The 27,750-nt window shown below is 39.8% G+C and overlaps 1 protein-coding gene across 5 annotated transcripts in view; it reads left to right on the forward strand.

The window, feature by feature from the left end:
- The window catches only part of LOC130916739 (A disintegrin and metalloproteinase with thrombospondin motifs 20), a 301,389-nt gene extending 275,003 nt beyond the window's left edge, over positions 1-26,386 (forward strand). For 4 of the 5 annotated variants that reach the window (XM_057837674.1, XM_057837675.1, XM_057837672.1 and 1 more), the window contains 9 exons: positions 687-860; positions 2,823-2,993; positions 3,222-3,425; positions 6,783-6,912; positions 11,910-12,004; positions 12,079-12,173; positions 16,389-16,522; positions 20,026-20,117; positions 20,224-26,386. In XM_057837674.1, coding sequence (XP_057693657.1) covers positions 687-860; positions 2,823-2,993; positions 3,222-3,425; positions 6,783-6,912; positions 11,910-12,004; positions 12,079-12,173; positions 16,389-16,522; positions 20,026-20,117; positions 20,224-20,508 — 1,380 coding nt within the window. In that variant the 3' untranslated portion in view covers positions 20,509-26,386. The remainder of the gene's footprint in view (positions 1-686; positions 861-2,822; positions 2,994-3,221; positions 3,426-6,782; positions 6,913-11,909; positions 12,005-12,078; positions 12,174-16,388; positions 16,523-20,025; positions 20,118-20,223) is intronic. The other variant, XM_057837673.1, reaches the window with a different exon arrangement.
- Positions 26,387-27,750: the final 1,364 nt, after the last annotated feature.

Here is a 27,750-nt window from a genome sequence, read left to right on the forward strand (position 1 = left end):
ATGTGGCTATACAGTGCATTCATATTTCAGAGGTGTCTGATAGACATCAGATGTTTATGCACGTATGATTGATCCCAGGTCGGATATGAAGAAAACATAATTTGACTGTTCATACGACATTGAACAAATTCAGATGTCGCCAGATATTGCATATGCGCAGAGAAATCAGTATTAACCTGCAGTGTGGATGCAGCCTTATACTTAGAAACGACTTATAGTAAGAAAAATGCGGTTAAAATCTCATTAGTTTTATTTTTTATTTTGAATTTATTTTTAGGTGACATTTTATTACTTTTGTATTCAGTAAAAGTAATATTCATTTCAGAAATATATAAATAATATCCCCAAAAATTGACCGTGAGATGCAGTGCAGTTCTAAACACTACAGGCGCGAGTGTGTCAAATGTTGAATCCCACTGATATTCATCACTGCCCACTGTTCACTTTTTCTGTCTTTGAGCTCAGACAAAAATCAGCGTAATCATCTGAAGCCTCTGTGCTTCCTCAGTATGCAGGTATACATCTGAAAAGCAAATGAAAGAGATTGTACAGATGAATGAGTAGCAACAAACTGTCCTTTGAAGTCTATAGTTCAGGAGCATGGAAGCAACTGACAGTAGTAGATATCGTTACGCGGTCCGATTTTGTCAATCTGACGCAAATCTCTTTTTTGTGTATCTTGCCAGTGTTCCGTCACATGCGGAATGGGAATCCAGAGCCGAGGCGTTTACTGCAGGCTCAAAGGCAGCGGAAAGGTCAGAGAAGATCTATGTGATGCTCCATCACGGCCTGCCGTTATCCAGGGGTGCCAAGCTGCAGAATGCACCCATTACACTTGGGTTGCCGCTCCGTGGAAAGAAGTGAGTAGAAAACGTTTTTATTTGCTACTTGGTTGCATTCCACAGCACTGTGAGTCAATAAAAACCTTTGAAGGGCATGGCCAGACTATCTGGCAGATTTTTAAGTGACCTTTTTTTTTTTTTTTTTACAGGTTTTTACCAGTAATTAATTTGTAAATCATAAAGTGCCAATGCAAAGTACATTTAGGCGGTTTAGGGATGACAAATCAGACACAAGTCCCAGAACAACTCCAGACCACACTGACTTTGAACATGCAAATGTCCACTTCCCATTCAGAGGAATTTATAAGCATTTATTTCAGCTCATATCCAATGTAATGTAAATGTTGATTAAAAAAAAAAAAAAACACTTTTATTTAGGCTAGCGAATATTCACTGCTCACTTCACACATTTTATTTGTCGAGATGGATACGCAGCAAATAACCTGCATAAAATATAATTTCTCTTGCGAAAAGTACATTCTTTGACACCTGAAACTTATATTTGTATGCAGGATTTCTCATAAGAAGAGGCCGTCAGTTAGGTGCTGGATCAGCCCTAATAAGTGCAGGAACACAGTGAAACCAAAATTAATAAGTTTTTAGTCTTTTTAGTTTTAGTTTTAATCTATCTAGTGATGCAATGATTAACCGATTAACCCGAGTAATTCGATTAGAAAAGCTTTGAATCAAATTTTGCTTCTGCGAGGTTTCGTTTAATTAGAGTGGCATTGAAATGGTTTGTTTTGAAAGTGTTTGCATTTGGTTTAATTGATTTGGATGGATACACTGCCCTCTCGTCTAACCTGGCTGAATCCAACCGCTCCCTGTTAAAGTCAACATAAGGTTGTATGTTTTTGTTTGAGCGAATATTTTAGTTTATGTATTCGTAATTTAATTTAGAAGTATATTTAGAATTTTTTGTGGGAATGTGTGGTTAAACGATTTGTTAAGAGCATTGTAAAAAAGCAAAACGCTAGCATTTTATAGCATTTAAGCTAGCGGACTTTTGTGAAGCAAGTTAGCCAATTGTTCTTTTGTTATACTTCAATCCTTGCTTATTTTTTCACTGTTAGTGGATAAGCTTAGGTATTTTGATTCCATTTTAAATGCATTTATCGCTTTTGTATAGTGTAAGTGCAATCCTGCATAGTTTGAAGAAACACTCAGGTATTTTATTTCATATTCACATTTAATGCTGTTTTGAAAGTGCTATCCTGGCGAGCCAACATAAATATTTATTGCAAACATAAACACTTGTTGCTTTGTTTTACATCTCCTAAAATGTATTCTTCAAAGCATTAAATGTTCATAATCTGATTATTCGATTATTCGAACTAACTAAACGATAGATTAATTACTTAAATAATTGATAGCTGCAGCCCTAGTTCTATCCAAATCAAACTAGGTGAGCAAATGTTTTAATGAACATGATTACATATACAGTAGTTTATTTTGGGGGGGTTTTGTTTTTAGCATGTTTTCTTAGCTAATGTGTGACTCTCCTCAATGGCGAGGCACAAAAGAGGGCACTGTGCGGGAACTTCTGCAGAAATGTTTGCTGAGCTCAGATGCCTCCCTATGTTGCCTTGAGAACCACGAGATGTGGCCCAAGAAATCCTTCAGTCAAATGCTGAACCTTTACTAGGAATGTGAACTACACAGGCAATAAATTTTGAGCTACCACTATTCATACGGATAAGGACTAAGCTCAATGATGACCCAATGATAGAATGTACTCATTCAGCACCAATGAAAAACTAATACTTTTTGTGAATTCATGTTTATTGTCATATAAATGCTTCTTTAACTAGAATCATTGGTATTGGAGGAATTCAGCTGTTTTTATACTAGCACATGTTGGCATCCATGAATGGGTCCAGTGGACATCTCTAAAGGCTGCTGGGAAGTACAACAGTGCCCCCGCGCTGTGCCAATCCGTCCATACCTGGTTACGCATGCGCTTCTGCTGCTTGCCTGCAGTGTAATGCCACCTGTGGAGGCGGTGTGAGGAGCAGGAAGGTGGACTGCGTGGGTCCGAGGATGACCCCGGCGCAGGTGGATTACTGCGAACCGGCGTCCCGACCGGCGTCACGTCAGCCGTGCGAAGCCGTGCCGTGCCGCCACGTGTGGACTACGGGGGAGTGGTCGCAGGTTGGAATACTACTTAAAATTCAGTTATTAAATAACTCTTAATTAAACCTTATTCAATGCCATTGATGGCAATAGACGTCCAATCTGTTTGAACTGGAAAAGGCTGGCATTAATCATTCACGGGTAGCCCTCCCAGTTCAAATTGATTGGACGTCTAACGCCTTAATGGCAGCCCATAATGAGAAATGACAAAGAATCTCTTTACTTTTGTCAACGTGTGTGGATTAGTGCTCCTCTAGCTGCGGCATTGGCTACCAGCAGCGTGCCGTCTCCTGCTCGACGACACCTTCCTCTCAGGCTACAAATCCTTACGCCACTGGGTCAGCCGCCACAGGTAACCATTGCCCGGAACCCAGGCCTCTGAGCACTAGGCCGTGCCTCATCAAAGACTGCCCGCAGGCCTCCTACTGGAAAGTTGGCCCTTGGCGCAAGGTGAGAGATATTACCGTCTGGTTTACTTGTAGTTTGTTACTATGTCACTTTATTCTTTGGTTTGTGAGCTAATCAGTATGTCAGTTGCTCCTTTACTACCTTCAGGACAAAATTTCCTTAAGTAGTTTGTTAGATTTTTTTGTTGTTGATTTCTCACAATATTGGTTGTGATCGACTAACTAAATTACAATTACCGTATTTTTCGGTCTATAAGTCTTGTAAGTTTTTTTTCATAGTTTGGCTGTGGGTGCGACTTGTACTCTGGAACGACTTATGTGTGAAATTATTAACACATTATTATATCATTTCACATGTTATTTTGGTGTTTTGGAGTGACACTGATGGTTTGGTAAACTTGTTAGCATGTTTTTTATGCTATAGTTATCTGAAGAACTCTTAATAGCTATTTTATGTTATTATACCGGCCACGTTCGCATTTCGTTGTTCATGCGTCATGTAACATTATCATACAGTACACCTTTTCAGCAGGTTGTTCTCTATTGTATTTTTATTTTAAATTGCCTTTCAAGATAAAATATCTGTTCTGTGTGTTGGATTTTATCAAGTAAATTTCCCCCCCAAAATTCGACTTTTACTCCGTTGCGACTTCTGTTTTTTTTCCTTTTCGTTGGGCATTTTATGGCTGATGCGACTTACACTCAGGTGCGACTTATAGTCCGAAAAATACGGTTTTCTTAACTATTAAGTCAGTCCGATCATTTGCAACGATTAATCGATTAAGTCGAGCATTTGATAAGAAAAAAGCTTCGAATCGAATTTTGCTGCTTCGAGGATTGGTTTAATTAGAGTGGAGTTGTAATGTTTTATTTTGAAAGTGTTTGCATTTAGTTTTATTGATTTGGCTTGATACACTGCCCTCTAGTGTTAACAGTGACTATGACATAACTCGTCTAACGGCTGAATCCAACTACTCCCCTGTTAAGGCCAACATCATGTTGTTTTTGTTTGAGCTAATATGTTTGTTGATGCATTCGTAATTTAGTTTAGAGGTATATTTAGCAGTTTTTTGTGGGAGTATGTGTTTGAACGGTTTTTAAGAGCTTTGTTAAAAAAAAAAAAAATAGAAAATTAAAAAAAAAAAACATCAGAATTTTATTACATTTATCAATCAATCAATCAACTTTATTTGTATAGCACATTTTTAAAAATCCGCAAAGGAGTCCAAAGTGCTTTACATACCATAAAACAGCAAAATAAGTTAACTTCCAAAGATAAAACAAACACATAAAAATAAAATAAATAAAAGACGAGGTCATAAACAGTCATTGCACATTAAAAGCTGAAGAAAAATAAAATGTTTTAAGGCGTGACTTAAAATCCGTAAGAGAAGGGGCCTGTCTAATAGTAAGTGGTAATTGGTTCCACAGCCTGGGCGCCATCAACGCAAATGCACCGTCATTCCTAAGCTTCAGCCTTGATCTTGGGACTACTAGAAGCAGGTGATCAGCTGATCTGAGGGTTCTGGTTGGACTGTAAGGCTGAAGCAGTTCTGAGAGATATGGGGGCGCAAGATTATTCAAACATTTAAAACCAAATAATAATATCTTAAAATGTATTCGGTTATGTACTGGGAGCCAGTGAAGAGATGCTGTGATATGTTCGTGCCTCCGGGTTCTAGTTAGGAGTCGAGCAGCAGAGTTTTGTGCCTGACCGACGCCTGCATACAAAGAATTACCATAATCCAGCCGAGTTATGACAAATGCATGGATCAATTTCTCCAAATCAGAGCGTGAAACAATAGATTCCACCTTAGCAATCTGGCGAAGCTGATAAAAACAGTCCCGTACAACGCAAGAAATCTGCTTCTCAAATTTAAAATCAGAATGAAATTCGACCCCTAGCCAATTTAAACCAACGGACTTTCACTATGCAAGTCAGCTAATAGTTTTAATTTAGGGCTGTCAAAATTATCGCGTTAACGCGCGGTAATTAATTTTTTTGATTAATCACATTAAAATATTTGACGCAATTAACGCACATGTCCCGCTCAGACAGTATTCTGCCTTTTGGTAAGTCTTACAACAAGGTTTTTTGTGCTGTCTAACAGCGAACTCTTGTGGTCGCTTTGCGACATGGTTTATTGCTTTCTTGCCAGTTCAATATGGCTGCACGACGTCTCGGGCTGACGCCTACGTTGTAACGTTGTGCTTATATGATCCTTGGACAAGATTTGTCCGTAAGTATGGTTTTTGTAAAGAATGTACATATTATGTTAGTAAGCTTAATGTTATATTTTTTGTATGAGACGCGTGCTAAACTAACGTTGTTGCTAATGCAATGCTTGTGTACTTTTTTTTGTAGTTTCACTACGGTCTAAAGAGGACAGTGGTTTGAGGCCATTTTATTTATAAATCAGATGAAAAAGGAAGAAGTCTGATTATTAAGGCGTCGTTCACTAGCTGTCTAGCTTTGGAAAAAGTAAACGCTTCAGAGTGAGGACAGCATAGACAGATTTAAATGACAGTAGAGTGAAATGCCCACTACAGTCCTTATGTACCGTATGTTGAATGTATATATCCATCTTGTGTCTTTCCATTCCAACAAATTATTTTACAGAATATATATATAATTTACAGAAAAATATGGCATATTTTATAGATGGTTTGAATTGCGATTAATTGCGATTAATTACGATTAATTAATTTTTAAGCTGTAATTAACTCGATTAAAAATTTTAATCGTTTGACAGCCCTATTTTAATTTTTTTTTTTTTTACCATTTGAGGCTAAACTCAGGTATTTTAATTTACGTTCAAATTCTTTTCTTGTGAAATGAAAGTGCATTCCTGCATAGTTTGAAGAAACACTCAGGAATATTATTTTGTATGCGTCTTTAATGGTCTTTTGAAAGTGCAATCTTAGCAAGCCAAAATAAATAATATTGCAAGCATAAACACTTGTTTCTTTCGCTTGACATCTTTTACATTTATTCTGCAAAGCATGAAATGTTTGTACTCCGATTACTCGATTATTCAAACTAACTCATTGATAGATTAATCGGTTACTTAAATAATCTACAGCAGCCATAGAACTCAATATTAAGTCAAATCACCTGTCAGCATTACTGAGTCGACATCCTACTTTTTTGCTGTTAGTATATATTCAATAGTTCTTTAAGAATTTGAGTTGTGTATAAAAATGTCAATACTAATTTCCTCTACTTTGTTGTTTGAGAATTAAACAAAGATGACAATTTTTAGATAAGACTCAGACATTGCAGTGAATTAGTAAGATTGCTGTCACATACAGTTGCCGCAAATTCTGCTGACATTTTGGGGCTAACAAAGATTGATTCTATTCCATTCTAGCTAGTAATCAATAAATGTCTTGATCCCAGTGCTCTCAGACGTGCGGGGCAGGGGTGATGGAGCGCAGTGTGGAGTGTGTGACCGCAAAAGGAGCAGCGTCTAAGCAGTGCCGTCCTTCAGAAAGACCAGAGTCTCAAGCTGCGTGTCAAGAGGGCGAATGTTAGTAACCTCCCCTCCCCTCCCTCCATATAATGATATCAAATTGACTGTGTTGTGTATGTTGGCCAACACCGTATCTGATTGTGTTTATAGAATCTCAGCTGTTTTCCCTCTTTTCACTCCATTTTAACACATTAGCCAGAACCGCGTTCCAGCCCGAAGGCCTCTTGAAGTGATTAGCTCGTGGTATAATAAATAGGCAGTGAGCGGTTTTCTACAAATTCTCCGCACAGTCGAGCCTATCAAAACGCCGCCTTCATTGTGAACTTGCGAGCGCTTCAAAAGTCGGCAGCAGGCCAGAATTTGCACGTTTGCCCGGCCGGCCTCTGCCAAGCCAGTCCGTGGTCGAATTAAAACGATATGCTCGGACGAGAGCCAGTACTGCGGTCAAGTATTAATGCTAATCAGCACGATATGGCCACTGAGGGGCTTTGAGCAAACAAGAGCCAGCAAAAAACATCATGAAACATTTATTAAAACAGCTCTCCATTTATGGAAACATTAATTCCTCATTGTTCTGTTTATTTTAGCCAAGTTTAACTTTTCGTACAATCAATAAGCATTTTAATCATATGACTCACAACTTTCTCTGACAGTTTATTGAATGCAGAAGGTACGGTTAATGCAAGAACTCTATTGTGTTCCATAATTGACAAAAAAGGCTTGAGTTTGGTTTTTTAATGTGCCCTTTTTATTTCTATGTTTGAATTAGGGGTGCAACGGTTCAGTTAGCCCACGGTTCAATTTTAACCTCTGTTTTGGGATCACGGTTTCGGTTCGGTTTCAGTTTGCTTTTTGCATTTTTATTTTTTTATTTTTATTTTTTAACTGCCTTTATTTTGCTTTTAAGAAAATGAAATAAACACTTAAAATGTAAACATGTTCGACTGTTAAAATGCCTCTCGACTCTTTGGGTAGTTTAGTGACTGACTACTGAAATACACACACAGTAGTAAAAAAGTTAGTTGGCAAAGTGACTGGTGTTACCTTTCATGTTTTTATTTATTTTTTTCATTTAAAAAAAAAAAAAAAAAAAAAAAAAAAAAAAACATAGTGACCTTTGCTATGTTTGGAGGTCATTTGATGTTGTGAATCAACAGTTAAAGTTGATAAACTTGCTCCCGTTTTTGCATTAGTTCCCTTCTGTCTACTTTCGACATGTGAAAATTTTAAAACTTTTTCATCCTTTAAAGATAGACTCAAGTCAAGATTTTGCCGATTTAGGAGTATTTTAGATAAAAAGTTGCTTAGGTTCGCTCCTAAGGTTTACTACAACAGAGCCTTTCCGAGACGTTTACTGCTCTAAAATGGCGGCTGTTAAGTAACGCTACCAGGTCTGTCATTTCGCATGTACGTAGTTCTATATGCATGTGATATCTAGGCGTAGATTGTATGTCGTCGGCTAAGTCAGGTAATATTGGAGCCACATAGCCTAGCATCGCGTTTGCGACAGCGTCTCAACACTCTTTCCTCTCCGAGTCTCTGACTTTTCTCGCGTCATTCAACCAACGCATTGTCTCGTTGCAGAAACGGTGACCAAATCCGAACGGATAAAAAAAAAACCATAATGCATGAAAAACGTGCAGATTTTGAACATAACGTACGGCGTACACATTTAAAAATGAGTGCTCACTTGTACAAATTACGACGAGACCGTACAATTTGACAGGTATGAATTATAGTGGATCGTCACAGTTAGGTAGTAGCACTCTGTAGCACGGGACGTCCAACTTCCAACTATCAGTGGTCAGGGCGAAACTATGTGCTTTAGCGAAATCATCTTCGATGTCTTTGCGTTCCATTTCATAAATATCGGGGATTACGTTGCTGGAGAAATATGTCCGCGAGGGAACAATGTAACGCGGGTCAAGCGTTGCAAATAAATTAACGAATCCCGCCGTGTGTTTTCACTGGTGTCATCTTCGGGGTTGTCCTACCCTGAGAAAGTGATATCTGTGGGTGATGCCGGCTGAGGTGCCGGAGTCATGTTATAAAAGTGTTGCCATTAGCATGGGGAACGAGCGCTGAGCAATGCTTGCAATTTATTTTTTCTTCAATATTTTCTCTCCCTCCGCATTGAAGTCCATGGGGAAACCAAAATGTTGCCACATCGCAGATATGAAAGAAGCCGGTGCTTCCTCAAAATTTTTTTTTTTTTAATTTTCATTAAAATCGCACTTAAAATTTTTGTGGTAACACTGGTAGCTCTGCTCTATATTGAGAGGTACTCTCTTAGTACTCATGATGTGTTAGAACAAAAACGATTATAGCATGTACTGTACCACCAAAGTATGTGCCTGTTCCTCTGGATTATGGCCCGAAAATCCACCAACACAGATGCTATTGCTATTACTATGGATGTCCTGATCCGATCACGTGATCGGAAATTGGGCCATTTTCCAGAGGATCGGAATCGGGTGCAAGGAATCGGGTTTTAAATTAGAAAAAAATATATAGTTATGTTTTTATGTTTTTGTTCATGCTTCATGCTTGTACAGCCTTTCTCTCCCTCCTGCTGCTTTTCTTGGTTAGCTGTGCACTGGAGTTTGTTAGTTAAGTTTAACGATGATTGACAGGTTTGTAGCTTTGATCTTGCCAGGGAAGCGAGATAGCTCTACGATCAAAGGCGCAGTTGTGTCAATCATCGTTTTAGCTTGTTACACACTAGCGGTAGTGTGCTGTGGCAACTCAGTGTGTAAGTGAGAGGTTGTTCTCAGCGGCATGAGCTGATTTGAGTGGACTCACTCAATGAAGCTGTTCAAGTTCTGGGTGAGCTTGGGACCCAAGCACAAAGACAGGCAAGGTGGTAGGGGTAACAATAGTTTTTTGCATAATATGACAGCAGTCTGTGTCCAAATGATCAGGTGGGCTTTTGTCGAGTGAGCAGGTGAGCTGTCAAGGCAGGTGAGCAATGCAGGGTCTGTGAACAAAGACAAGTTCAGCTGAATAGAAGCAATACACATCGTGGATCAAAGTGAACACTAGAGTCACAAACTCGTGGAGTAGAGTTGTTGATCTGGTGACGAAGTGAGGCCAGGGACTGCCTTAAGTAGGGATGGGAATCGAAATCCGATTCCAATTCGGAACCGGTTCCGAGTGTTTCGAGGCCTCGACATCACAATGAAAAAGCCTTCACGATCCCTTTAACGATTCCTAAAGACGCGTATTGCATCGTGACGTGTGTTGTTGTCCAGACGCATCAAACTAGCATGGCGCCAAGAACCACTCGCTCCAAAGTTTGACTACACTTCACCAGGAAAGAGTGTGAAAATGAAAGGTTACGATGGGTAAGCACGAGCCTTGCAGCCACAAACATAACAATGACAGCACGTAGGTTCAAACGCTCGAAAGTGTGTCTTCACTTCACGAGGAAAAATTACAACAAAGCGACTTGCAGTCATTGCAAGGTGGAAATAACTGCATCGGGAGGGAATACGATTGCGCTGTCCTCACAGAGAGGCTAAGGCTCAGTCCTGGCTATAAAAAAAAAAAAAAAAGTCCCGGCTATACAGCTAGCTAAACTCCCAAATGACGATGCAGAAGACGTTGGTATAATTTGCTGACTTTATTCAACCATCACTTGAAGAGTGAAACTAAGAATAGAAATGAAACAAATCAATTTCGTCCCCAATAACAAACAGGTTTGCATCAACGTAAATCAGCGATGATTAGCTGCTAATAACAGTATGGTTAGCATTCGTTCGCTAGCATTAGCACATCGTTCAAACCACTACACAACTGGATTTAAGTGTCCGATCGCGAGTGGAAACACAACAACAACAACACAAAAGATGATACATACAGGCGTTGTCTCTGTAGATTTTAACATTAACAAAGAACGTAGGCTCATAGAAGTGTTTCCCTCTCACTCACTTGGATGCGGCATTTCTTCTTTGGGTGTATGCGCGCTCCAGGAGTCCTCAAACTGTGGCCCGCGGCCCAAATACGGCCCGCCTCCACATTTGGTCCGGCCATTTTGAATTTTCTTTTTTTGTTTTCTCAATCGTGTTATTTATTTTCTGGCGTTTTCCTTGAAGAATTCAGAGAGGGTTATTTGGTTATTATCTATTTAATTAATAGTGTTTTTATTATTAATTATTATTATTATTATAAAGAATCCAGAAAGGGTTATTTGATTGTGGCTTTCTGAAAAACAATAATTTTTTACATTTATGCACTTCTGCAATCGTCACACTTTTTCTGTAACAAACTGACCCCGGCCCCTCATCAGAGAAGGGAAAAGTTATGTGGCCCTCACAGGAAAAAGTTTGGGGACCCCTGCTTTAACACATATTGCCAAAGGCAGAACAAAAACCTATCTGCCAATATATACCAATATTTTTTATTTCTATTAGATAAATGTTTCAGTAAAATGTTACACATTCTTGTGTATTTGCCACTTATTGCCATAGTTAAAATTGAGGCTTTGGCCCTCTTTTGATCTCGTTGTGAGTTTGTAAGGTTGTGACTTCTGATTAAACAAACTCGATGCCAATCAAAACGTTTGTTCTTTCCCCCCAAATTAGAATCGATAAGAGAATCGATAAAGAATCGAATCGTTAAGCAATACCGATAATGGAATCGGAATCGTAAAAATCCTATCAATTCCCATCCCTAGCCTTAAGTAGGCTGTTAACGATGATTGACTGCACCTGGACCTAGGCTCACCCATCTGTCCAATCCTGCAATCAAGACACACACACAAAGAGAAAGAGCAAGGCTCAGGGAGCAGCGGCCCTAACAGAAGCATTTAATAAAGACAAGTATTTTTCTACGTTGGTCTTGTTAAAAAATAATTCACATTATGAAGGCGGCACGGTGGGAACGTAAGATGTTAAAAAAAAAGAAAAGAACAACTTTTTTTACGGTATCAGATCAAGACTCGGTATCGGCAGATTCTCGAAATCGGATGAATCGGACTCGGGTGCAAAAATATGTAATCGGGACATCCCTAACTGATAGAGTAAAATAACCTCTCTCTATCGTTCCCACTCAAGGCCAGTTGTTCACTTCCTGCCGTGAGGTCCAGATACGACAGAGTGTCAGAATGGACGGGGAATATTATCTCAAAGTCAAGTCCCGCATCCTACAGGTGTGTTTATAGTGTTTACGCAAACTTTGTGAGGGAGTTGCTTTCCTTCTTAAGTCTTCTCTCTTCCTCTGCAGATTTACTGCGCAGAAATGCAAACTGATTTCCCTAAGGAATATGTGACACTTCGCAGTGGCCAGACGGACAATTACTCGGAAGTGTACGGCTACAGGTAAATGATGGAAGAACTCAATACGCCTTTAAATCAGAAGAACAAAAACAAGGTTTATGCGGGTCATTAAAAATCATTAAATGAATTTTGTCAAAATTCAGGCCTTAAAAAGCATTAAACTTAATGATTGAGGCATTAAAAATTATGTAAACTTGATGATAAAAATAACTTATTTACATAATTCATTAGATTTGTCTGATATTATCGGGTAGCTGATAATATCAGCTGATAAAAGCATTTCAAAATGATGTCGGATAATATCGACATCTGTTTTTGGCCAATATGCATGCTGCCTTCAAAGTGAATGTGGAAGCGTTATACCTTTGTCCAAGGGTTGGTAACAGCTTAGCATAGCAGTTATGCTTATTGACCATTATATGTCTCCAAACTAAGATGCTTGGAATTTGTTATGTAAGCAGACCATTTGCATTCATGTTGCAAAAATTAAATGAACAATAAACAAATGAAAAATAATGAATTATAAATTCATTACTTACCTCATTCACTGTACTGAAGCTTTGTGCCTTTGTTGTTATTTTTGAGCCAGAAGCACTTTGTGAGCCATATGTGATATGGCAGTGCCATATAAGCACTTGCAATTGAGCCAAAAACTGATGTTTGCATTATTTTGATTTCAACAATAAATGTGGTGGTGCAATATAGGCACTTTTTCCATAACTTCAGTTGAAGTTGTTCTCTTATTTTTCGCAGAATGTTTATTGGAAAACCTTGAAGTTATCACATTTATCATTATTAAAGTATCCAGTAGGGCATCACAATGCAATTAGCATTAATATGTTAGTCGACGATCGCATATATCGGTATCGGTTTGATATCGGTATCAGTTTTTTGGTGTTGCACAATATCAGGATATTGGTTATCAATTTAAAAGTCATTATCAGACAACTCTACTTACAATTTGTATGTGTGAAACTATCTGCAGTCAGGCATGGGCATTCAATTAGTTTATAGTGGCATTAAATGAGATTTGCTGATACCTGTCGAAACCCTGAAGAACATTTGAGACTTCAAGTCTGTAAAGGTGCACAATGTAGGATTGGTAGCCAAAAATGGTACTGCAACCACAGTCCCTGACAAAAGTCTTGTCGCTTATCCATTTTGTAGAAACAATTGCTAATAACCTGACTTTTAATTATTCAATTGGTTTCAGAAATGGCTCATTTGAAAGCTAAGACCCTCCCAAATGATGTTATATTTGTTTCACTGAAAAAAGATCAAGGTCAAATTTTGGCAAGACCAAAGTTTTGTCGCCTACTGAAAGTAGTGTGAAAATTGAACAAAAAATGTACTTCAAATATAAAAATATGTTACATAACATAAGCGAATTAAGTAGTGGTGCTGTGAGATCCAAATTTATTATTTTGTATGACCTCCATGGGCTTGAAGGACTGCATCAATGCGGTTCGGCAAGGATTCATACAATTTATTGATTAAGTCATCAGGAACATCAAAGAAAGCAGTCTTGCATGCCTCCCAGAGTTCATCAACATTCTTGGGTTTCGTCTTCCATGCTTCCTCTTTCATCCTGTTCATGTCTGGTGACTGGGCTGGCCAGTCCTGGAGGATCTTGATCTTCTTTGTTTTCATTTTTGTGGCAAAAGGTGGATTTTTCAGATGAATCTTACATTGAATTACACCACAGTCGCCACAAATATTGCAGGACACCTACTGGAGCCCGCATGGATCCGAGATTCACTCAAAAAACAGTGAAGTTTGGTGGTGGCAAAATCATGGTCTGGGGTTACATCCAGTATGGGGGTGTGCGAGAGATCTGCAGGGTGGAAGGATACATAAATAGTCTGAAATATTAAAAAATCTTAGCTGCCTCTTACATTCCTAACCATAAAAAGGGACAAATTATGCAGCAGGATGGTGCTCCATCGCATGCTTCAATCAAGATCCTCCAGGACTGGCCAGCCCAGTCACCAGACATGAACATCATTGAGTTTGTCTGGGGTAGGATGAACGAAGAAGCATGGAAGACGAAACCCAAGCATGTTGATGAACTCTGGGAGGCATGCGAGACTGCTTTCTTTGATGTCCTTGATGACTTCATCAATAAATTGTATGAATCCTTGCCAAGCCGCATGGATGCAGTCCTTCAAGGCCATGGAAGTCATACAAAATATTAAATTTGGATCTCACAGCACCACTACTTAATTCGCTTATGTTATGTAACATATTTTTGTATTTGAAGTACATTTTTTGTTCAATTTTCACACTACTTTCTGGAGGCGACAAAACTTTTGTCTTGCCAAAATTTGACCTTTATGTCTTCATTAAATGATAAATCTTTTTTCAGTGAAACAAATATGTTTTTGTCCCTTCAACATCATTTGGGAGGGTCTTAGCTTTCATATGAGCCATTTCTGAAACCAATTGAATAATTAAAAGTCAGGTTAGTAGCAATTGTTTCTACAAAATGGATAAGCGACAAGACTTTTGTCAGGGACTCGAGATCAAAATACTGACTAGTACAAAATACCCTCACCCTACGAGTTGCCAGAATACCACTTCATTGAAAAACCTGGAGGAAAAGAACTTTAAGGGGCAAGTGACGAGTCCTCTGCAAAATATATCTTATTTTTAATTTTCATGCAAGCTGTTTCCTATGTAATAATGCTAACATTTAGAAATGACGGTTAAAAGAGCCGTGATACAAGGTCCAAGTTGGTTTATGTCACCATGACCAAGTCGGGGAGGCCTACTTTTCTCAATGTCTAAGCACCCTGGCAAAGAAATAAATGTTATTTTTTATATATGTAATCCATTGACAGCCTTCACAAAGATTTAATTGCTCTATCCATTTTAATTTCAATTACCTGCTAAATATATACATGCGTAGACTTTTAACTTTGTCCCGGTTGATGCATCCACATGCTAAATTACGTAGCACCGGCCAAGGGATCCACATGCAAAATAATGTAGCACTGCCACGGCAAATGAATGCATATCCTCGTTTTGCTTTTCTTGTTGTCTTGAATCCTTTAAGATTCGTGACGAGGTTTTTTTTTTTTTTTTTTGCTTAAGTGGTAAGCTGAAGGGAAAAGGTACCGTTCTCGCACACACCATATTATTGTTTGCATTAGTCTAACACATTCATCGAACTATAGTTTAGGCAGACTTCACTCAGTGCCCTTGACACAGTAAAGTTAATCACCTTATCGGGGCTCCTGAGGGGGGGAAAGGAAAAATGGTACCATTTCTCGTAGGCACCGACTAACTGTTTGCATTACTCGAACACACGTAATATAATTAACCAGGGAATAGTATCATTTCTCATATTTACTGTAGGACTGCACCTAATATAAAATAAATAGCAAACCATAGTTCAATGAAAAGCAGCATAGATACACAACGACATCTTACCATAGCAGCCCAACGTATGCGTCACGAGCAAGATTGACGCACCAAAACTTGCAAATCAGTTCTGCAAGGACAAAGCGCTCTTTGTCCTAAAACAATTAGAGCCAGCCCGGATAACAAAGTTGATAGCGGGTGCTTGAGACGTCAAGACCAGCGTCGGTCGCGATGGCAACCACGTCCCATCCGCGCACAAACCTAAACCGCCCACAGAGGGGAGGACCCAAAAGCAACGCCCGGACACACCTCCGACCCGACCCCTTCACCACGGACTTAAAAAACACTGGACACTGAGATAACACAGATTTTGCTGCTCGGAAACATGTAGCCTTGTTTTGGACCCAGAATTGTCCCTCTGTCATCTGTTTTAGCCTTGTTTTTGACCATTGTTGACCAATAAATTGTCAACCTGCTTTCGGCGAGTCTTTTTTAAACTTTTGAAACATGGAGTCAGTACAAAGAGTTAACATCAGAGATGAACGCGCGAAATTCCGCCTTCCCGGTTGGCGCGCGCGAAGCAGCATCGGTAGAGCGGCACTTGGTTTGGCTGTCGCTGTTTCCGTGCGGCTTGACTGAGGAGGCGAATTTCAACAAAACATAATTCGGACTGTTTGACATAGCAGTGGCAACCCGGACGAAGACTGTAAACTGGTCTCATGATTGGCTGATGATGAAAATCTCCGCTTAACCTTTGAGAACCGTTTTCGAAGTATTTCCAAAAAACGTATTTCTTTAGTAATAATAATTTCTTTTGGGTCTTTGCTGACTTTGACTAAGGCCTGGTTGTCGGTTAATGTACTGTGCTTTAAACTTGCTGTTTTTACTTCAAAGGCTCCTAAACCCCTTCGAATGCCCCTACAATGGTAGCAGAAGACAGGACTGCAACTGCAGGAATGACTACACCGCGGCGGGGTACACCCTCTTCCACAAGGTCCGCCTGGACCTGACCAACCTAAGGATATTGCGTGAGTCATTGTTTAGTTATTGCCTGTCTGCCACAGCGAGACCACACATGGGCTACGCCGTACGTCATCGGGTCTCATTTTCTCAAAACCCCCTTTGCTCCCCAAAAATCGAATAAATGACCTTCCAAGGACAAGCTGATTCCAAACACGTACGAACGAAAGGGATCCATGTGTGCACGTGAAGGCCTGCACCCACCCATAACATCCTTATAATGATAACATGTCAGGCAAGAGTCTATAGCGCTTACTTTATTAGAAACTGGGAGGTTTTTGCAAGCAGCCGTGCATGCACTCGCATCACTATTGAATACTGTTACAGAGAACATCCTAAGGCTACATCGCTTTGCTCATTACTATAGTTGGACCTGCCTCCTCCTCATGATTACTGGATTAGCGTGTATGTGTGTGTGTGGAGCAGCTCTCCTGTCGTCTGCATCCTAATAGCACATGTTTTTATCCTCCCTCTGCATGGTACTCATTTGGTTTTGGCAGCCTGCAATGAGCAAAGAGAAGCAATGAATTCAAGATGAAGCGTGATGAGATTTCGTGCACTGAGATATCATTTCAGACATTAATTTTTGGGATTCCCCACTTGATCAATTGAGAAATCCATTAAAGGTTGAGCATAATAGCGTTTTGGTGGAGGGAATTGTAGCATTGTCTAAATCGTTAAATTGCTATCCCTTGCATATGTTTGGGTCAAATTCACTTCAAACAGCAAGCAGGCAACAATAACATTGCGTCGAAGGGTTTCTTGAAGACACAAAAAAGCACGCGATCGTGAAAAGGGAGACACAAAAAGGGTCCGTGAGTGTACGTTGGGATCAATTAAAGAAAAGAAAAAAAAACGGAAAACCGCGGTGAGAGGCAGACAAATGAAAAAAAACAAGGCAATGATGTAACTAGCAAAGAAGGGATATACAAGCTGTCAAATAGTAGCAAGTCAACATCGCGGCAAGCCGCCGAGGATCGGTTGTAAGGCACTGCTAATGATCTGGAATTCAATGCAGGTACGACATTGGGAACTCATCCCACAGCTCTGTAACAAAACAATCTGATCAGCAGCAGGATGTGACAAAATCATGCCAGTCATCACACTAGCTTCGCTTGCTAGCTTGCACAGCTATTCTTCCGGTCCAGCTCAACCGCGTCATCACTAGGGCTGGGAATCTCTGGCATGAAGCTGATTCGATATGTATCTAGATACACAGGTTACGATTTGATTAAAAAACGATACATTTTTATGGCCGAGCTATTCGATACGATTCGATGCAGTTTAAGAACGATACGGTTCGATACAGAATGAAAACGATACGATAGTAAACATTTGTTGTGTGTGTTCGTACAGTATTTTAAACATATTAAAAAAACACATTTCTAATAGCAAAATTAAACAACAAAATTTCGTACCAATGTTTTATTTTCTTATGAAAAAAAATTAAGGCTTACTATATGACCATCATTTTGTTGGATGGGATTGATAATAAAACTCCAGTGACAGACAACAGTAAAGTGCAGTAATTCAATTACTGTATTTCCTGGTGTTTTGAACACAAGAGTTAAGTAATTTAAATGCAAACTTTCAACGTAAACATCTTCCAAACAAAAAATGTTAATTATATGCACCAGCTCTAGAAAAAAAGAATTACACCTGCAATGCTATCATAAATAAATAATAAATTATGCTTTACCACTGGTATAATTGGGGGAATAAAAATATGGCATTTTAGACAGACAGGTCAATAATCATTACTTTAACCTTATACACAGCAAAGTCTTCACTTATGCCTGTGTCTCCACATTTTTTACTCCTCATCACTGTCCATATCTTTTTGAAGGGCTGATTTTTTCTTGAGGAAGATCAACTAATCCACATGTTCATGTTTAAGTAGACTGCGTTTCCTGGGGAAAAAAAATCTCCAGAGGGTCGTGCTACCCTTTCCACCATTGTAGTGGGTTATTTTTCAGGGTTAAAAACTCGCAGTCTCTGTACCGCTCCACACTTCACACTAGCTCTGTCCCATGCGAACAGATCTGGCTGCCTTCATCACTTCAAAGTCCCACTTTTGTTTTCCTGGGTGCGTTGAAAATCACTCGCTGGACGTCGCTGGTGTCGATGCTCAAACTGTCCATTGTTTTAGCATGTTGCTTCGTTGCCACTATTAGTTTAGTTTTGGGCTGTGAAGAAAACGCTACGGAGCGTGCGTTACAATGGTTTTGTTAGCTCTCGCGTTGTTATGACACGCCCGTGACGACCGGTTAATGACGGCGACTAGTAGCGGTTCAGCCGAAATGCATGGGAAGTTGAGGCAACCATGACCGTGAGTTGTACTTGTCCATAATATATAATGCGTGCAGTCTCAATCTAAGTGCGCTGTGTGGTGAATGACATAAGCACAGCACGTGAAGTAAAAGCTAAATTATTATCCCATTAAGCAATGCGTTGAACGAGGCATTAGAAGCCGATTCTTGTGCTCGCGATAGCCGAATTCTATCTCTACTATCGGTTCATTGAATATTTAATGGCTAATTACTGTCGAATGGTAACTTTACTATCGATACAGCTGTATCTCTCACCTGTAAAACCGGATATCCGGTCGTATCGGTTTAGCGTTCTCAAGCTTAGTCATCACCCCCAGCATGCATTGCGTGCGTAAAACATGGCGCCCTCCGTAGGTCAAAACATGTACTAAATGTTATATTTTTAGTTCAATGGCATTAATATTTATGTATGTGTTTCTCATAATATGTTTTAGTAAAAGAGAACAATTGTGGCTAGTCCGAGCCTACAAGTCAAAGTCAGAGGTTCCTTTAAATTGTTTGCCTTAATGCTGTCATCTGTCAACATTTCTAGACAGTAAACAAACGGGTCTTTTCTTGTCCCTTACCGTAGTCCTTTTGAAGTCAAGCGCTACATATCTTTTTTCATATTTCCTGGTGCAAACTTATTTGAGACTTTCTTTTATCTCATCTCTGTGCTTTCTTTTCATCATTATTCTGGTGAATACATTTTTAAAAATAGTTTGACGGTCTCTTCACAGAACATTGTCTCTCACTTTGTGCTGTGTGTGCACATGCACATTGCATAAAAACCCAACACAAAACTAATACTTCTGCAGCACTCTGACAATGAGAGTGTCACTCCCTTCTACTGTAATGAATGTGCTATTACATTTTATTCTAGTATGGCAAAAAAAAAAAAAAAAAAAAGCGTGTTTCCACGTGTCCCATTGCATAGACTAGAGCGGGCCGCCCCACTATTTGAGAAATACTGTTTTAATGGGACAATGATAAGTGTTCAGGAGGGAGCTTTCAAACATCCTGAGAGTTTTCTGCACAACACATTTGCACAAGTTCCAGCACCTATAAAGGTTCTAAGATTTATACATACTAAACATGAATAACAGAAACTAGTGAGACCATATATCTATTTCCTATAGCTCAGTATAATGCCTTTCAGGGGTCTGCATACTGATTATATTTCCAACTTTGCTGTCCTTCAGTTACCGACCTGCGCTTTTCCCAAACTCCTGTTGGTCGACCTGTGCCTTTTGCTACAGCAGGGGACTGTTACAGTGCCGCAAAGTGTCCACAGGTTTGTCAAACACTCATCCATTAAGTTTGTCCAATTACTTCTTCATAGGATAAGCAGTAAATACAGTGGAATTGGGACACAAGGACTGATTTATGGATCCTTGCAGGGCCAGTTCAGCATCAATCTAATTGGCACTGGGTTCAGAGTTGCTGAGGCCACCAAATGGTCATCTCAGGGCAACTATGTTTCTGTCAAGGTACACAGGTCCGAGGTAAGGAACTGTTTGAAAAATTGTTTTCAAATAAGCAGAAAACTGTCAGGGAGTTGGTGGATTCATCTGACCCAGTGCTTCTCAATTATTTTCTGTTACGCCCCCCCCAAGGAAGACGTAAATGTTTCGCGCCCCCCCCAAACTCTCTGCCGCCACTGTAATAGTATAATTTGTCTATAAAATTACCATTATAAATACGCATCTGCCTAACATTGTGTCCTTTTTTCCCTAATAAAGAAAAAAAGTAACATAGATCAACTTATAATAAAGTATAACTTTATTAACATTGTTTTGTTTGTAACAGAGAAGACTTGACGCGCATCAGTTTGCCTGAATAAAAAAAAAAAAAAAGTCCCATCCAAATTAAAAAATACACTCAAGGAACATTTTTTACCATTTGATACAGAAAAATAAAATGTAATAAAATCAGTAAATAATAACAAATTAAAATTGATTAGAAACATTCAATCATGACGACAATATGCCCAAAAAAATTGACCGAAAAAACAAAACTGAATAAAAGAGAAAAAAAAAAAGCGTCCTTGGACAGAAGGACAGTTTCTATTTTTGTACCTCCTTTGCAATGGTGTGGAGTTATCTTGCAATGAGCATGCTAACAATGCTAATGGGTTTACTGATATTACACTGACAAAACAGAACGATTGTTGGAAATATTCGGCCGTTTTCGCTGAAAAACAATCAAGCGGCTTATCAATGAGATTGGGGTCTAATGTATTCAAGTGGCGTCTTAATTGTTTTGGCTTCTGGCTGTCCGCTATAATTATTTTTAGACACAGTAAACAGTGGTCTTTCCTCATTACCCACTGTAGTAAAAGTCAAAACTAAAAGGCAAACGGCACGAAAAAAACGCATTCTCGGCGGCCGAGGTAGAACCGTAGGTGAGGGCGGTCGTCGTGACGATTCCAAGCCGAAAATGGCACTTTTCGGGCGGCGACGTGAGAACCGGACAAGACAGTGGGTCGCTGCGTGAGTTAGTCCGGTCGGAAAACGGCTTTCGAAAACAGCGGCGGAGCACTGCTCTTCATATGTTTTCTGTGTGTGCTGAGTGCTCTTCCTTAGTTCATAAATACTGCGCGCACTCTGAAAAGGAGAGCGCCACTGCCACAGTGGATGTGCAAGTACACTTTATTCCAGTACGGCAAAAAAAAAAAAAAAAAGGAGAAAAAAAAAACATATTCCCCGAGGTCACATGCGCCCCCCCTGGCATCGCTCTGCGCCCAGGGGGGAGAAGTACTGATCTGACCTATCTAACCTTAGCTTGTGCTGTTCTACTTTGCAGGACGGGACGAGAATCTACGGCCGCTGTGGCGGTTTCTGCGGGAAATGCATTCCGCAGGCACACAGCGGCCTCCTTCTTCAAGTCCATTGAGGATTCTGAAGACAGCTGACCAACAAGAACTTGAAGAATACTGGTTGGTAACACGGCATTGACATCTGCCAGTGTGTTGAAAAACAGTCCCTGACTTGACCAAATCACATGGCAACTGTGATTTTATGGTGCCATTAAAGTGGAACTGTTCATATTTGAAAGAATGATTGATAATCAAAGACGCCGGAAACCGTCTTGTGACACACAAAGGGACACAGTCCTTCACCTGACTGACTGCGAATGCAACCAAATGTTTCAATGTTTATTTCCCTGACAGGATACAATTTAAGCAATCGTCTTCAAGGAATAGCTTACAATTATGACACTCATGACTGTTTACCTTGATATGTACAGTCTCAGCAAACTCGGCTTATTTAGCTTTTCTACGCAAACCTGTGCTTGACCTCGCTGCTTTGTTTTGTTAAGTGCCGTGGCTTGTCCCTTGTAAACATACTCGGTTTCCTTAAGTTGAGCTTGTTTTGTGTGTTTTGCTTGTCTCAGCTAAAGATAACTTAAAATAACAAAGTAACTTTAGTTTAGCGTTTTAGGTCATCACTAGTTTTAACCACTCTATTTTTACCCAGCCTAGCCTCATTTCCTCATTTCTCCTCGGTCTAGGCCAACCTTAGCCGGACCTAGCCTGCCCATTGACTGGGTTGCTTTTAGCTTAGACAAGCTAAAACAGGCTTATTTTATAGCTTATGCTTACCTAGCTTTGTTTTGTTTGCAACATAAGAAAAAGATTTGGGACCGAGTTGTCTGATGTTACGTCGTGACTAACACGCTGTTAGTCTTTGTCATTTGCACAACAATTTCTTACACGCAGTGTTGTTTTCGTCAACGATGACAACAACGAAAATATTTCGTCGACAAACAATTTTTTCATGAGAATGACGAGATGATAACGAGCGAAAAACGTGTCTTGGGAGACTAAAACATAACGACACGGGAGACTAAAACATAACGACACAAATGCCAGTTTCCGTCTGTCAAGACTAAAACGATACAAATGTGCGCCATAGTTTCCATTACATGTTCACAATGACTGACATTTTATGTGTAGTTACCCTATATTGTAGCAGTGTCTGGTTGTCTCACTCATGTTACGTGCTGCGCCCCTCTCAACTCACCCATTAGTGTCCTCTCCAGTCTTCCCATTGCTTGTTTTGAGACACACACGGTAAAATTTGTTCTTTTTACCTTAGCAAGAAAGAATATGCACCCTTGCTTTAGCCTTTAAAGGTCTGTGCTGAGTGATCATCACACATTAAATGTAACTCATAGCGTTAGCATAGGATTCGCATTCAGGTTAGCATTAGGCTATTGCTAGCGTCTTTTAAAACTCTCAGACATTTTTTTTTTTTTTTTTTTTACATACAGTTCGTGGCGACCAGGTGGGTATAAATAATTGAAAATAAGGTACTCCTTTCCTGCTGAGTGTGTATTATCACGTGATAGATTTGTAGATACTACAATAGGTGCTCGCCTGTCAATGTTTATCCGAAATAGTTGATCTTTTTTTATTTATTTATTGTTGGAGTGAAAATTTTCACATACAAAAATATTGAGTAAACGTCGACTAAAACTGGCCGAAATTAGTCTGATTTTTCGTCAACAAAAACTAGACAAAGACAAACACATTATGAAATGACTAAAATATGACTAGGACTAATAAGTATTATCGTCCAAAAGACTAAGACGAAAGTTAAAATGGTTGCCAAAAACAACACTGCTTATACGTCGTGATTGTGGGATGTACATGGTGCTGCAATTAAAATACATCATGAATAGCATAAATAATTTCTCTAACCATTGACCTCCCTTAAATTTGAGGTTGGCGAATTAGCTATTGTCAGAAGAAGATAATGACTAATCCGAGCCAAACGACTGGAAGTACCCGTCCGCCATTGCTGAGGTGTGCCGCCACAGCACACAGCCAACAGCAGCTAACGGTACCGTTTACATTGACTGACGCTGGGCAGCTATAGGTGTGTAAACACCACAGTAATGGCGGCCAACCACTGGAGGACAATAAATACAAATAGCTACTCAGATTAGTCCATAGCCCACTGTATTTTGTATCTTTCCACTTAAAAGTACTACAAAAAAAAAAAAACATAGGAAGACCACTCACCGAGAACACATGATAACTATATTTGTAGATGACACTTTTATGTTTTTGTCTTTTTGACTCTTTTGCCTTTTAGGTGCGTACTACCTTATATACGCACATTACCCACATCCCCTACCTCTGTGTATTTATGTTTGACCATATTTATTCTGGACCCGCTTTGTGTTGACCATTGCAAAATCAGAAATAGACTTTGTCATTAGGTTGTTATTGTTTATGTATCCGCTTTCAAGCAAGTGTTTATAACCACTAACCTCCTGAATGGTGCTTTTCAAGACTACTAGATAGAATAATTACCTCACAAATACTGGCCGTCAGGGTTTGGGTTACAAATATAGAATTGTCAATATATCAACAAAAGTGGTTGGACATACAGTCATGGACAAAGGTTATGGTACAATCAAAAGGAATTATTATATATTAATTTCCTGTTCCTTATTGAGCCAAGACACATACACTGCTGGCCAAAAGTATTGGTACCCTTCCAATTCTGTCAGATAATGCTCAATTTCTCCCAGAAAATGATTGCAATTACAAATCTCTGCTAGTAATACCTTAATTTATTTTGCTTACAATTAAAAAACAAAAAAGAGAATGAAAAAAAAATTAAATCATTATCATTTTACACAAAACTCCAAAAATGGGCCGGACAAAAGTATTGGCACCCTCAGCCTAATACATGGTAGCATAACCTTTAGACAAAATAACTGCGAACAACCGCTTCTGGCATCCATCAATGAGTTTCTTATTATGCTCTGCTGGGATTTTAGACCATTCTTCTTTGGCCAACTGCTCCAGGTCTCTGAGATTTGAAAGGTGCATTCTCCAAACTGCCATTTTCAGATCTCTCCACAGGTGTTCTATGGGATTCAGGTGTGGACTCATTGCTGGCCATTTTAGAGGTCTCCAGTGCTTTCTCTCAAACCATTTTTGAGTGCTTTTTGAAGTGTGTTTTGGGTCATTGTCCTGCTGGAAGACCCATGACCTCTGAGGGAGACATAGCTTTCTCACACTGGGCCTTATACATTATGCTGCAAAATTTGTTGGCAGTCTTCAGACTTCATAATGACATGCACATGGTCAAGCAGTCCAGTGCCAGAGGCAGCAAAGCAACCCCAAAACATCAGGGAACCTCCGCCATGTTTGCCTGTGGGGACCGTGTTCTTTTCTTTGAAGGTCTCGTTTTTTTCCCTGTAAACTCTATGTTGATGCCTTTTCTCAAAAAGCTCTACTTTTGTCTCATCTGACCAGAGAACATTCTTCCAAAATGTTTTTTGCTTTCTCAGGTAGGTTTTGGCAAACCACAGCCTGGCTTTTTTATGTCTCTGGGTCAGAAGTGGGGTCTTCCTTGGTATCCTACCATAGAGTCCCTTTTCATTCAGACGCCGAAGGATAGTACGGGTTGACACCAGGGGCGGACTGGGACTAAAAAGCAGCCCTGGACTTTGACTCGGCCCAACCCACAAGAATCGCTATACGAAGGGAAACACAGACCCCTAGGGGTCTGGGGGCATGCCCCCCGGAAGACTTTTTTTTTTTTTTTTTTTTACATTTTATTGTAAAATGCATCAATTTCGTGCACTTTGAGAGAAAATGAAGAAAATGTGTCTAGACTGTAACTGACTTGGGGCGCTCAAAGTACTGCAAGGCTGAACTGGAGTTGGGCTCATTTTCTGTACTAGCTCTATGATCAACCTGAAAAACAAATGAAATAATTTATTTTTCAAAGCAAGTTTTATGTATCTAATTTATTATAATATATCCCTATATATCTGTCTATAAAATGATTTCATTGTTTATGCCACAATTCAGTGGTCTCCAAACTATTCCACTTAGGGCCGCAGTGGGCGCAGGATTTCATTCCAACAAAACAAGACAACACCTATGCACCAATCTGGTGTCTTACATGTGCAATCAGTTGATTGCAGTCAGGTGCTGCTTGTTTTAGCAGAAACTTCCTTGGTTAAACTGTCGGTACTCGATCGGTTGAAACAAAAACCAGGCCCCACTGCGGCCCTTGAGGACCGGTTTGGAGACCCCTGCCATAATTAATCTTGCCATACAAATAATAAATTTCAATGAAAATACAATAAACATTTCAAGATAAATCCTGGATACATAACCTTCATTGGAAAGTATTAACCAGAAAACAAAACGATATATACATGATTTAAAAAAATATATCAATTTAACTTGCCATTCATTTTATTAATATTTTTGTTATATTTCTTCTGAATTAATATTGCTGCTGCGTGTGCATACGTTGTTTTACTGCTAAAATATTTTTCCTTAGGAGAGTGATAGTAGGACTAGCATACTGTAACTTGACACGATTGCAAACGGACTAGCTGTCACTAACCCTTTAATTGTCATTTATTTCATTTAAAATGTAGCTACCTGGTGGATAACAATTGCCAGTATACCGAGCAAGTGACCGTTTTCATCCCTTTTTACTTGCCCCGCGCTTGTCTGGGGAACTTCCACCAGCTTATCATTACACCCTCCCTCTTCTTTTCTCTCTCCCTGCACCGGCTGCACGTCAGAGCGGCTCCCGCTACCCCTGTCACCATCGCCGGGGGCTGGGCTGCTGTTAGTAACTGTTACCCGACGTGGCCGTTGCAGCCAGACTGCTGCTTGCGAAAATATTTTTCAACTTAGGACATTTTAATGCTTTGCTCTCCAGTTTCTTTAATTTTTTTCTCCCTAACCTTCTCCGCGCCACCCTTCTCTTTTTTTGCCACCACCATCCATATTGTGCATTAACGCTCTTCGCTAGTTTGCTTCTACAAAGAACCAATGAAGGCTACTTTGTTTTCTTCGTTCTTCTATCAGACTGGCGATGAACAGCCAGGGGCATTGCTGCCACCTGTCGGATTGGATGCGAACTGTAGATAATGAGAGGCTAGGGGGGATAAAAACAGTGATGTATAATGAATGGCGGCCGCCGGCCGTCCAGGGCACCGGCCGTTCTGTGATCCTCCAGAACCCGCAGATTACCAGTCCGCCCCTGGTTGACACTGTTGTACCCTCGGACTGCAGGACAGCTTGAACTTGTTTGGATGTTCGTCGAGGTTCTTTATCCACCATCCGCACAATCTTTCGTTGAAATCTCTCGTCAATTTTGCTTTTCCGTCCACATCTAGGGAGGTTAACCACAGTGCCATGGGCTTTACACTTATTCTGGTGTTTGGAGATGGACTTGTAGCCTTGAGATTGCCCATGCTTCCTCACAATTTTGCTTCTCAAGTCCTCAGACAGTTCTTTGGTCTTCTTTCTTTTCTCCATGCTCAGTGTGGTACACACAAGGACACAGGACAGATGTTGAGTCAACTTTAATCCATTTTAACTGGCTGCAAGTATGATTTAGTTATTGCCGCCACCTGTTATGGCCACAGGTAAGTAACAGGTGCTGTTAATTACACATATTAGAGAAGCATCACATGATTTTTCAAAGGGTGCCAATACTTTTGTCTGGCCAATTTTGGAGTTTTGTGTAAAATGACTTTCCCCCCCCCCCCCCCCCCATTCTCTTTTGTGTTTTTTCATTGCAAGCAAAATGAATGAAGATATTACTACCAAAGCGTTTGTGATTGCACTCATTTTCTGGGAGAAATTGAGCATTATCTGACAGAATTGCAGAGGTGCCAATACTTGTGGCCAGCAGAGTACTTTACATTTAAGCAATGTCACTAATATAGTTTTTCAATTTGAAATCTTGACATCAGTTGTGCGTAAAACTATTCTAGTGTTCTAAGTGGCATTAGGTGGCTATACAGATTCATGTGCCTTCTGTTGTTTAGTGGAAGAGCATTTCATTGTTTTGGGCTGGCACTGATATTGATGGACTGACCTGTTGTATGAAACTGGATCATTATTCGTAAAATTAGATTATTGCTGCCTG

The sequence above is a fragment of the Corythoichthys intestinalis genome, chromosome 5 (assembly GCF_030265065.1).
Source record: "Corythoichthys intestinalis isolate RoL2023-P3 chromosome 5, ASM3026506v1, whole genome shotgun sequence".
Taxonomy (NCBI): Eukaryota; Metazoa; Chordata; class Actinopteri; order Syngnathiformes; family Syngnathidae; genus Corythoichthys; species Corythoichthys intestinalis.